The 12,910-nt window shown below is 47.8% G+C and overlaps 1 protein-coding gene across 17 annotated transcripts in view; it reads left to right on the top strand.

Moving 5' to 3' along the window:
• Positions 1-12,910, top strand: part of GRAMD1B (GRAM domain containing 1B) — a 333,007-nt gene that overhangs the window by 264,427 nt on the left and 55,670 nt on the right. For 16 of the 17 annotated variants that reach the window (XR_012155938.1, XR_012155937.1, XR_012155939.1 and 13 more), the window contains 4 exons: positions 8,061-8,145; positions 9,584-9,687; positions 9,859-9,954; positions 10,582-10,662. Coding sequence is in view for 14 of the 17 variants with exons in the window: in XM_073321021.1 (XP_073177122.1) it covers positions 8,061-8,145; positions 9,584-9,687; positions 9,859-9,954; positions 10,582-10,662 (366 nt within the window). In the remaining 3 variants the exon portion in view is untranslated. Of the gene's footprint in view, positions 1-5,341; positions 6,423-8,060; positions 8,146-9,583; positions 9,688-9,858; positions 9,955-10,581; positions 10,663-12,910 lie in introns of those variants that run through there. The other variant, XM_073321031.1, reaches the window with a different exon arrangement.

Below are 12,910 nucleotides of genomic sequence, written 5' to 3'. Positions count from 1 at the left end.
GGAACAGCTATTTCTTAGCAGTAGGAAGAAACCAGGCCCAGGGCAATATGGCCCAATCCCAAGTGTTCAGAAACCATGAGTCAGGCTCCCAAAATCATGAGATTGGCTAAGAGATCATGGGATTTGAACTATAATAAATGTTGGGTTCTTTTTCTTTGCCTCCTGGTTTTTGAGACATCAGGGATTTTGTTTTCAAGCTTTTCCCCACAGCCTCGAGGGCTAGAATCTTATTTTATTTTAAAATGAGAGCTGGGATTGTCATGTAGTAACATGACTTCAGGAGTTGGATCTGTAAGAGAAATACCAAATATTTTGAGACTTGCAATAAAATGGTGAGAGTGAGCAACGCTGGGAGAGGGTTTCTGAGGCTCAGTAAAGGAGCTGAGATTAGGGAAGTATGGGCTAGTGTGAGGCCCAGTGCAGGGAAATCATGGAGCTGAAAGGGAAAGCCAAGGTGCTAACACCTACAAGAGTAAAAATGGGCATGAACAACAAATTTCAAATCCAGAGTCAAGCTTTTCCAGGATTTGGAGTGTTTGGATGTGGTGTTCTGGTCCAGCCCGTTCTAGAGAGAGGGCCTAAGCCATGAAATCAGGTTGCAGAACCAATCCAATCTTCCCCAAAGTTTGTGAGTTTTCATATCCACAGTTTGGGCTTGGGCCTGTCTCTGGCACAGAGCTAGCTGTGTGGGAAGCTGGAACGCTCTTAGCCACTAGCAGGAATCCCCCAACCAGTAAATGTTTTGAAAAGTCTATATGTGTATTCTGGAAACATTTCACTTCTTTCCATAAACAATCACTTCTTTCCTTTCTTTCTTTCTTTCCCCACTTGGGACGACAGGCCCTGTTCCCTGTCAGAGCATGGAGGATTCAGTTTATATTCCTCAGGTTCCACATCCAAGGTCAGAGCCAAGGAGGACTCTATGGAGACATGTAGACAGCCCAGCCTTCCATTCTTGTCTTCTGCCTGCTCCGCTATAAATCACTCTGGTGACCCTCCTCTCTTGACTGTCCCTAAATAGGGGTATGACCTCAGGGTTCTTGGCTCTCTGGTGCCAGAGTGTCGGGCTTCTCCAGCATTTCCAGCTGCTGTATGTAGCAAGTGCAGCTTCTGTAAATCACCTCCTGCGATCTCTGTGCAGATGGAGGCCAAACCGCCGGGAGTGGATGCAGTACTGCCAAATATTCCTTCCCAGTCACTGGTGAGAGAGAATTAGCAAGAGTAAAGAGATGTCCTTGACAAGATAGAGCAAACAGAGCTGGCTCCAGGGACCTGCAAGACCCAGGTGCATCCAAGGGGCTTTCTATCGACTAATCAGCTCCCTGGGCCAGCCCTACCCCCACTCTCATATCTCCCTGTAGAGTTCACCCCCTGCAGCTTGCTTTCTCTCTCTCCTGGTGTGTGTTTGCATTGAATATTCTCCTTCTCTGTTTCTCTGCCTCAGTTCCTCCACCTCTTCTTTTCCTTATAGCTCACTCTAAACCCGCTATGCACATTGGCTTCATGATAAGGGCATCAGGGAGTTCCACCCTGGTTACAAAAATCATTCACAAGAATTCACTGCTTTCTGCCTACATCATTGAAATGCCTCTAGAATTATTTAAACTTCCTGTAAGAAACGTGCTGAAAGGCTCTGACAGCACAGCAGCATGATTCAATCCATTTCTCTTTGAGAGCAAAGTCTGGGGCGCAGCTCTAACCACAGACTATAATGAGTGGGATGAAGCGCCACCAGAAACTCTGCATTGTTTACAGTTGTCCACACAAACGCTGCACGCACACACAAATGAACTTTCCCAACAGTGGCTCCAGAGGAGAGTTCGGGCTATTACCTCTGTTGATCCACACACACAATTGAACATTCAGCTTCTAGTACCATCTCACTCAAAGCAGCGTGTGCTACCCTGTCATCACAAAACACCGGAAGACCAGAGATGGGATTGTGATAAGCACGTACTTTTCTCTCGCTCTCTACAAAATCATCATCCAGACCCTGTTCAAATTACAAATACATTCAAGATGGAAGACCAAACTCTCTAACAAAGGCAGTATACTGCTTGCTGGGAAGGACTGATTAAAATACAGCATTCAGTCAAGTGCTGTAGTTTCATCTACAGTAGCTTTGGTGTGACATATGCCTCGCGGCAGTACTGTGTGCAATAATACAAGCAAACTCGTGTCAGCTGCAGCAACAGGGCCTGATTTGTCAATACAATGTATTGCTGTTTGCACCTAAGCAAAATAGGTGGACCCCCCCCCCCACGCAAACAGAATGGTCGTTTTTTACACTCCCTTTGCACAGGGGTGAATGATGGCACAAGATGCAAGATAGTGGAGAATCAGAGCCATGGTGTACTCAAACTGAGAGTAAAAAGTAGGAGAGGCATAAGGTCCACTGGAAAGATGAAAAAGAAAGGTAGTGAAAGAAGTTAAATGGAGGAGAGATTGAAACAGAGAGACACCCTCCCCCCCCCCCTTTTTTTACTATACGAGAGAGAGATTCAAGCTCTCAGAGTAAAAGATCTTCACACACACACCCCAAAACACCAACCAAAAAGAAAACTGAAGGAGATAAGCTGTGTATACCTTTGGGAGAAAGGGAAGTGATGTCTGAAACTGCTTCACCATTGCGTGTCAGCCTGAGCTACTGACTCAGAATCAGACAATGACACAGTATGGAGGGACGCACTGCACAAGGCCCCAGTAGTACAGATGAGTAAGCAGTTTGTTTGATAAACACCAGTTCTCTTTTGCTTGTGAATTGTCTGCAGCCAACTTGAGATTTTTCTCAAATGTTGCCATTGTTTTAAACAAAGAACAGGAGTACTTGTGGCACCTTAGAGACTAACAAATTTATTTGAGCATAAGCTTTCGAGAGCTACAGCTCACTTCATCGGATGCATGCAGTGGAAAATACAGTGGGGAGATTTTATATACACAGAGAACATGAAACAATGGGTGTTACCACACACACTGTAACGAGAGTGATCAGGTAAGGTGACCTATTACCAGCTCACCTGTAATAGTTCACCTTACCTGATCACTCTCGTTACAGTGTGTGTGGTAACATCCATTGTTTCATGTTCTCTGTGTATATAAAGTCTCCCCACTGTATTTTCCACTGCATGCATCCGATGAAGTGAGCTGTAGCTCTCGAAAGCTTATGCTCAAATAAATTTGTTAGTCTGTAAGGTGCCACAAGTACTCCTGTTCTTTTTGCAGATACAGACTAACACGGCTGCTACTCTGAAACCCATTGTTTTAAATGATTCACTGGGTAATTTCTGCAAATAATTCTTGGTCTCTATCTAGTTCATCAGCAATTCGTTACAAGTTTTCAATATTCAAACTTTGAGCTGCATCAGTTAGTTTTGATTGGGCATGTATGTCCTTGTGATATGTTCTGTTCTCTGATTGGAGGATCTTAGCACAAAGGCCAGGTTTACTCTACAAGTGTTTGCTGGCACACCTATGTTATTTGGGTGTGAAGAAGTGTGATCTCTGACCAGTGTAGCTGTGCAGGCCAAAGCCCCTAATGTAGACACAATTATACCAGCAAAACTATGCTTTTGCTGATAGTTTGTTTTGCTCGGGAGGGGGAGGGAGGGTAGAAATAAACTGTACTGGCAAAAGCTGTAATGCCCATATAAACTGTGTCCACACTAGGATCGCTTTGCTGGTGTAATATACTGGTATTGCCACACCAGCAAAGCACTCCTTTTGTTAATCTGGCCTAGAAATCAGGCATTTCCTAATCTAGTGATTGGGAATTCAAAATTTACTTGACACCAAAATTCCCCAATAATTACTTGAAAATTGCTCAGCATTCCTGCCATTCTCTTTAAAAACGGCTGTACACTCCTGGCAGGAGACTCCTTCGGTTAGAATATATGGGGAAAGCCGAAAAGAGGCTGCAAACACTGGCAAATCAAAGACATTGGAACAAATTTTGCAGAGTATTTGGCCAAGTTCCTTGCTAGTATTAATGGGGGCAACAACAGTTTTGCCCTCTTGTGCCAGCAAAGAATTTGGCCTGCTTTTGTCATAGGTATCCATTTCAATCCCAAAACCTGTGTACATCCTTCGTGAAACATCGAGGACCAAGTCCATCCTTGGTGCAGCTCTGAGCAGAGGATTCTTCTCCGCTCCCTCTCAATGTCTCTCCCGCTCTCCTTTAGTTTTCTATGTTGTACAGTCCCAGACCATCCTTTGCCAAGCCTCCCTGTCCTCTCCCTCCCACATCAATTGCTTTGGGTTTCCTGCCAGAGGATTTGTGTCTGTGTTTGAACAGCCAAAGCCAAGGATGTTTCTCCATGTGAAATCCACCCTTTACCCTAACATCTTATCTGTCCTTGCCCCCACCTCCACCCCCCCCCCCCATGGTGTCATTCTGTCCCAGCTCCCTGTGTTTGTGGTAGAGTTAATGTTTACCATCATCAACTCTGCCTGGCTCTTGCTATCAGTATGTGCTTCTTTGCAGAGGAGGTAGGTGGATGTGCAAAGAGAAGAGAAACATCAGTTGCCCCTGCAGGTGATTTTGGAAGTAGTTTCTCAACCAGCTCCATTCATGACCGTGACCAAAGCCCTTACATTGCAGTTGTCTGCAGCACTAGACCCCCATCACAGAGCAAGCTGTCACTGTTGAATATAGTAGTGTTGGTTTGTAGAAGTCACCCTCCACTGTTGTTGTTGGCAGATGGGGCATATTGCTTCGCTCCTGGCGTTGCTGAGAGACACACATCTGTGTCCAGTCTAACTTCAGCCATTCCACTTTTGAGTGTCTGGGGTGAGAGAGATTACTGAACCAAATGCAAGCTGCTTGCCTGCTTCCCCAGGAATCTCTCTTTCGCATCAGTGAGTCACAGTCCCTGTGCCTGGGATTAAGCCCTATTCTGGTTCCTCTGGCTTAGCCAGAGCTGAGGTTTTGTAGATGTACTTGTGCACAGTTCTTTGAGTCTTTTACTGGATACACTCTGGCCCAGCTCCCACAGAATCATCATCATCATCAGTGACCCTGCATTCTGAACAGGAGCTGTGCCATATTACCAAAGTCTTCCTGTGCATGTCCTCCTTTGAGCATTTCTGCACTTTAAGGGGGATGGGGTAGTGAGGGGGGCAGCCACTGTGGATTGCAGAAGTTTAAACCAATCTCCCCTGAAACTCTCAGCGAGTCCAGCTGCCGGAGCTTGAAGGCAATCCTCACCCTACCTTGCAAACGTGGACCTGGTTACTGAATAAAAGGAAAGGAGTACTTGTGGCACCTTAGAGACTAGCAAATTTATTTGAGCATAAGCTTTCGTGAGCTGCAGCTCACTTCATGAGTCTCTAAGGTGCCACAAGTACTCCTTTTCTTTTTGCGAATACAGACTAACACGGCTGCTACTCTGAAACCTGAATAAAAGGAGGAACTCAAGTTTTTCAAAGGCATCTTGGGGTTATAGAGCTCCAGACCAGTCCAGTCTCCCCTCATGTTGCTGATTTCATCATAGCTGTGCTCTCCTCCTCCCTTCCCCTCCCCCTCAACGCAAGCTCTGTCCAACAACTTTCCATTACAGGAAACATCTGTTGGAGGCAGGGCTGAGCCTGGGTTACTGCAGGGCATTGGCCGACAGAGTTATCCAGATCCAGTAACTTAAAGCATGTGCAAATCATTTCAGTATCTCCCCACCCGCGCTGTCCATGAGAAAAATTAACAAAGACCAAAGCTGCCTTTCAGAGCAGAAAGGAGATGGGAGAGGAGAGCCTGAGGCAGGCGCTGAAGAAATAAGTTACTGCTTCTCTGATCAGCAGGCTGTGTTGGTGAGCTGCATACTGGTGTCCTGAGCAGCCTCGGAATTTGAGGCTAGATCTGTGATTTACTGCTAACACTGTGGGGTCCTGGAGAGCTGGACTATGTAAGTGTCTGCTTGTCCTGAGCAGCCGTGTCTGTAAGGCACTGCTGCCCCCTTGCAGCCCCGCTTGGACTCTTCCAGCTGAAGGCACTTTTGTAGTGCTCCTTTAAAGGATACTCCCGAGTGGTGACCAGTGAGAGAGAAGCCACAAGAGCGCGAATAGTGCTGACCAATGAGTTCCCCTTATGAGCCACTTTTTCAAAGTCTCTTGGAGAGTGATTCTTCTCTGGAGCTGCAGAGACTGCTAGGGCAGAAGATCTGAATGTGAGGAGGAGAGAAGCAGGCTGCTGCTGTGTCTTCATTCATTGACTTTGAATCTGAACCAGTGCAAGTGGCAGTGTGAGCCGGAGAAGGGGAGGGTGGCGGAGAGGTCGAAGGTATCGAGGGGGTGTCATGGATTGCTTGCTGGAGTGTGGTGCGCTCTGGGGCCCCATGCTGGGTCAAGAGAACGAGGAGTTGCTGTGGTACCTGGGGGGGCTGAACAGTTCACCCCAAGAATATGACAGCCCAGGATCAGAAGAAATTCCAGCCGTGAGTGTCTTCATTTATCAGTGTCACAGAAGTTCTGGTGCCTCCTCTCTTTGCCACTTAGATCCCACTGCCAAACAGAAGACTCTGGAGAGTCCAGTTTTTAAATATGGAAGCCCTCATGGAGAATCCCAAGCCCAAACTGGGGATCGGAATGTCCCCAACTGCAGGGGAAGGTTCTGATCCAGATCCAAAGTTTACTGCTCAACTCAATCTCTCTAATGGGCTGAACCAAAACCTCAGTTCTGATTGCACCCCTTCTCCTAGCTCACCCCACCATGAGCTTTGGAGAAATTTGGCTCCAGGCTGGAACTCCTCCTCTGGGCCCACCTCTAGCCCTGAGCCCACATTTGGATGCTCAGATTGGCATATTGGTGAGTAAATTCCCAATTCACACACCTGCAAATTTCTGTGTCCAGTGCAAGACTGTGACATGGTAATGAAGTACCTATCTTTGGGTCCACAGACTGTCTCTGAAGGACCTAGATGACGCAAAGAGCTATTAATGGCTTATTAATCAAACTCGAAGGGGGGTGCAAAGGAGAAGCAGCTAAATTCTTAGTGAGACAGTTCTCAGGGGAATGAGAGGGGCTGATTTTTGCATGATTTTTTTTTCTTCACTTCTTCCTGTGCTAATACTTTTGTATTACACATGGCAAGTAATCTCCCTGGTGTCCTCTCCCTCCCCTTCCTCTAGTAGAAGGCGACTTCTGAATTCCCTGCGTTCTACCCTCATTCACCTGTCTTTCTGACTCAGGGAACGTGTTGCCCTGCAAGAATAGGGGTGGGAAGGGATTAGACAGACGGGGCTGTACTTCAGGAGAAGGGAGCATTCTGGATTAGAGGAGAGATGTGCTACATTGGCATTTCTGCCTGCTTCCATTCATAGCTCTCAGAAGGCTCTGCCGGCGGGGAAGGTTCAGCCATTCTCAGAAGTCAGCATTGGCCAAGGAGGCTGCATTTGGCCAAGATTACCGCTCCCGAGATGGATTCATACTAAAATTTAGTAAACACAGGAGAGGAGCCAGCTCATGGTCTTGCTGCAGCCAGTGGCAAAACTTCCATTGATTGTCTTCATTTGGGCCAGCGTAAAGTCCCCACATGCAGCCTCTCCTGTCTCCCACGGGAGTGCTGGCACCACACCAGTCGGCAGGGAGAGCTCCAGACTTCAGCATCCATGAGCTCCCAGTGCCAGTGTTTCTACCTCATTCTCTGCAGCACCTGACACTCGGGTTCCTATACCACTCCCTGCATTGCTGTCTTCTGGAATAGCTGGTGGGATGCACCACCTCCAGAGCTCCTCTAGCACCTGGTGCTGGGAAAGTCTGCAGTCCATGAGAGCTTCCCTGCAGCTGTCACTGCTGTGCTGTTCCACGCTGCCGTCGAGCAGACCATGGCATAGCCCTTCTGCTTGCTGCTCCCACTTCTCTGACAAGTCAGGGTCTCTTCCTCCTTTATTCCTGCCTTCTGCACACTTACTAAACTAAGCCCCCAATCTTCCCCTCGATGTGTCACTGGGATAAAATCTCCTGCTTTTATAAACTCATTGAATCTCCTCCTTGCACCCCATGCCCTGATGTCCTTGTCTTTCTCTCCCCGCCACTCCCAGTCCCTCTCTAATGGTCACTCTGTTATTTGCAGGTGTTGAGTCCGACGTATAAACAGCGTAATGAAGACTTTAGGAAACTCTTCAAACAGCTTCCTGACACTGAGCGCCTCATAGTAGGTAAGGCTGGCTGGGCTCCTCCCTGCCCTTCTGCACTGTGCCCTGCTAGGCTGTGGGCGGACGTTTCGGGAGGAAGCTCAGGGACAGGTGCATGAGTCTCTTTCCTCTAGAAAGAGGTCACCCTGAAGCCTTGTCTACACTTGCGGTTGTGTGTAGGGTGTGGTTAGCTCCACGCTGCAGTGAAAGGCTGGCTGCATCCACGCTGCCGTGCGTAGCTCCATGCCGCAGTGAAAGGCCGGCTGCGTCCACGCTGCCGTGTGGAGCTCCACGCCACAGTGAGTGAAAGGGCAGCTGCGTCCACGCTGCCGTGCAGAGCTCCACGCCGCAGTGAGTGAAAGGGCAGCTGCGTCCCGCGCTGCCGTGCGGAGCTCCACCCAGCAGTGAAAGGCTCTGGCACAGGTGAGGCTGATTCCCCTGTACTCCACCCACCTAAACAGTGCCTCACCCTCCACACAGCTGTTCACACCTACACTAGTGGAATGTGCAGTGTCCGTACTCTGCATGCAGCCATAAGTATAGTGAACAAGCCCGTTGCCTGCCTCCCGTATATGTAGGGCCCGATCCTCAGCTGGTGCAAACGGCCCTTTTGCTGCTGGCTTCACTAAAGCAACACTGATTGGCTCTGCCTGAGGATCTGGCTCCTAATGGCTTCGAGAGCCTGGAGAAAAGTCCCCTTCCCACTTGGTGAGTCAGGTGAGGGGTTAGCCTGAGAGCTGGTTTGCAGCTGCTAACTCATGTTACCTACCACAACGATCCTTGTCTGATGGAGGGGAGAGTATCTGAGGGAAGGGGAGAAGAAAGGGCTGAGTATAAGCAGGCAAGGAGTAGTGTGTGGAGGGGTGGGGGAAAGGAGGGTTAAAGCAAAGGCCTCAGCACAGATGGGTAAAGTTTAAGCCACCGAAGAGGTCCAGCTGTGCCAAGTTCCCATCCAGCTCCACGTTCCCCATATGTGTGTCAGGAGGAAGGTCCAGAGTTGTCACGTGGGCCTTTTTCTTGTTTATTTTGGGTTACCCACCTTAGCAGTTGCACTGCTCCACCTTCTCCCTGTAACCCCTCCTTCACACCTGCTCTGTGCTGCCCCTTCACACGGTGTTGCCCGTTTCTCCCACTCCCAGTTAAGCCACCGTGCTGCAGCGATTTGACTACTGCCCGTCGCACTGCATCCGTTCACTCGTACTGTGCGTGCGTGATGATCTGGGAACCACCCGTTACTGTCTGGAAGGTGCAAATGCTGAGGAGGGAGAAGAGCTGTTGGGGATGGTTCAGGCGGGCAGAGCTATGTCTAATGGCACCGAACAGTGGAAAGGAAAATACAGGCATTTTTCCTGGCTCAGCTCTTTGACTTGTTTTGGCATAGTTGTGGTTCTGTCTGGCCTGCCAGCTCAAGCAATATGCCAGTGCTCCTGCTTCCTGCTTATCTTCTGGTGCCTATCCACAGATTACTCATGTGCGCTTCAAAGAGACATTCTCCTGCAGGGTCGACTCTACCTCTCCGAAAACTGGATCTGCTTCTACAGCAACATCTTCCGCTGGGAAACACTGGTAAAGACCCTCTTACTTCTCCATCAGGGTTGTGATTTTCAGGGCTGTCAGGATTTTCTTGCCCATCTCAAAAGCATTCTGGGCATGCTGTGACTTCTTCGTTAACTCACCTCTTTATCCCCTTTCTCTTTCTCGCGTCCCTTTTCTCTTGTGCTATGGCCCTGACCATAGCTGACAGTCCGTTTGAAGGATATCTGCTCCATGACCAAGGAAAAAACTGCACGGCTCATTCCTAACGCCATCCAAGTTTGCACTGACACTGAAAAGGTATGTCCCAGAACCCTCCACTTCTGGCCAATCTGCACAAGGTGCGTGCTAAGCTAGTCTGGTGCCGGGGTGGTATAAATACCTAACGTGGGGTCAGCGCTGATGTTGGCCTTGGGTAGACGCAGAGATGCAATATACACACTGCATACTGCTAAGTGTAGCTTTGGGGACATGAGGGTAATGTAGGGACAGCATCCAGACCCTGAGATAAGGCTGGCTGATCTAGGGACAGCGAATGGATTGTTGTGTGGGGAAAGGGTTATGCAAGGATGGCATTAGGGAAAGGGACTGGGAAATCACTAATCCCTGCCAGTTGGGCAAATCATTTCCCCTCTCTGAGCCTCAGACTTCCCATCTCTAAAATGGGGATAATGCTATTTACCTTACAAACCCCTCGCACATGAATTTTTGACTCACAGTGTAGGTTATTGAGTTAATGGCTACTTATGTCCTCAAACATGCTCCCTTGGGTAAGTGACGCTCAGATCCCCCCTTTGCTCAGTAGTTGAACAGTTCTGCTTTCAATAAGCTCATTAATTCTCCATGTGTTCTGCTCACGAAGGCTGAAATCGGGTTCCTCTGTTTTTTGCTGGCATTCACTTTTTCTCTCTGTCTCTGCCCTTTCAGCACTTTTTCACTTCTTTCGGTGCCCGAGATAGGACGTACATGATGATGTTCAGACTCTGGCAGAATGCTCTCCTCGAAAAGGTACGGAGACTTTCCTGTGTGCGTGTAGCAGAGCTCCCTGCTGCCTGGCTGGGGCAGTCTGCTTGCTTAATGTGCTGCCCCAGCTCAGACCCATGCAGGAATCCACAGTGCTTGTGACTAATCCATATACATGAACCTGTACGTATAGTAAATGCACATCTATGCAAGCAAATCAGGTAATTGTGCAAGTGCAATTACCCCTGTTACTCACAGAATTACTTTTATGCATAGGCATATCGGCACACAAATTAAAGCTCCTCTGTTGAAAATGTGTCCCACCTCTTTTACCACTGCTGGTGTATGAATACGTGTGTGGCCCAGCAATAGTTTTCGTAAGGCCCTCATTTAAAATTAACTGGCCCAGAGAAAAGTAGTTCCTGCATGTAGCAGAAATCTCTGACCACACAGGCAAAGGGCATAGCAGGCACACAGTGCAGGAGGGAGAGTCAAGGATGGGACAGAGACAGAGCATGAGTCTATGACATCCCAGAGTGTGTGGGAGCAGTAGAAAAGATGCAAGACGCATAGGGTAACACTGGAAGAGTATGGTTCCAAAAAGTGCCAGTATATCCCACCTATTCTGCAGCAGCTGGAGTCCCGAATGTATCTGGTTTGACTTGCAGATTCCATCCTGTACCAGTATGTCCAGCCTCATTGCAGGAGTGAGAGTCCAGGATGGAACAGATAGGACTATCAGCACGTGGAGGTGTGCTCAGCAATGCCATAGGAGTGTGAGCTCACAACACGCTAGAAATGTTAACTAAAGCAGGCCTTGATTTCAGGACAAGGCAGTGTTAGCATGTAGCAGGATAAACTTCTCTCTGCGATACCTTAATGTATCACCAGTGTAACATAGTGATTGAAACAGCCTTATTTAAATTCATATTGAAAGTCTGTGTCCTTAGTTCAAGGCTTGAAACAAACAGGAACTGAGATTTGGAGCGGTGAAGACAGGAAATACTTTAAGCTCTTTCCCCAAATTCAGGGCCCAAGGCTGGTAGCAGGGAGGGAGAAAAAAGAAAGAAACCCAGCCAGGTGCCCTTGATAAAGCATATGAATTGAATAGACTGCAGATGGGCAGAGGATGAAATGGAACTAGATTGCCTCCTGGTAAATCTGTTTCCCATTTGAGCCTTGCCATCATTTTGACGATTACTGTGACATGGTTAAATCATTGAACCTTGATTAAGATTTCCTTCCTTGTCACAGACAGCAACAACTGGGAAAAATTCAAACCAACCAACTGCAGAAAAGTTCACGGGATTTTTATTTTTTTTAATTAGTGAGAAATCCTTCTTGCCTGTCATTTTATTTCCTGTTGGAAACAAACCATCCCTTTATTGTCCCCCAGAACCTCTACATCACAAGTTCTGCTGCCTCTTCTCTGCATAGTTGGAAGATGTAGTCACGTTCTGATCAGCTGATCTTGATCCCCAAAGGGCTAGGTTTTGACGATTGACCTTCCCTGTAATTTTGTTTCTCTTTCTAACTAGTAGCGTGTATGATCTTTTCACAGTAATGCCACGAGTCCATCTCTTCACAGTAACGCTAGTCTTCTCAATTTAAAGCCCCAGGGGAAAATATCTTTGTCTCCTCAAAGCCACTTGAGGTTTTTTTGTTTTGTTTTGTTTAATGGCTTTCTCTGTAGCAGCAAAATGTGGGCAGCCTCCATTAAAAAAAAGAAAAGAAAAAGAAACAAACTTGTCAAAAAACCCAGAGGTCCTTTGTATCGTGTCAGTGGGAGGGTAAAAACACACATAAAGGAGAGAAGAGCTTCCTAAAGGAGCAGAACTACCATGGTTGATGATATTTATACAGCACTATGGGGATATGCAGGGAGATTTGTCGGCAGGTCTCCCTCTCCAAGCTGCTCCAGGGCTATCCTCGTCCTGGTGCTTCCTCTCCTCTTTCCCAGGCATCTGACGAGCCATGAGGTTGTTGTATAGGAAATCAAGGAGGTGACCAAAAGCTATCTAGGCCAGAACTTGAGCTGACAGCAAAAGCTTGCATGGTAATGGTGTGACTACTATATCAGGGTGGTCTCTAATCTGGGGCAGTTTCTGTATGTGGCAATATGTATGTTCACAGCATCACTGGGGTTCATTGCCAGGAAGAGACTGTCACGAGCTTGTGGCCCTGGGAGAGAAGATGCTATGCCACGGCGAGCTACATTACTGAGCTCTCACTTCAGCTCCCCAGGCAGGAAATTAGCCCTTCTGTGAAAATGAAAGAAATGGCTTTAAATTGG

The sequence above is a fragment of the Lepidochelys kempii genome, chromosome 22 (genome assembly GCF_965140265.1).
Source record: "Lepidochelys kempii isolate rLepKem1 chromosome 22, rLepKem1.hap2, whole genome shotgun sequence".
Taxonomy (NCBI): domain Eukaryota; kingdom Metazoa; phylum Chordata; order Testudines; family Cheloniidae; genus Lepidochelys; species Lepidochelys kempii.
This window is presented reverse-complemented; position numbering and strand designations above follow the sequence as displayed.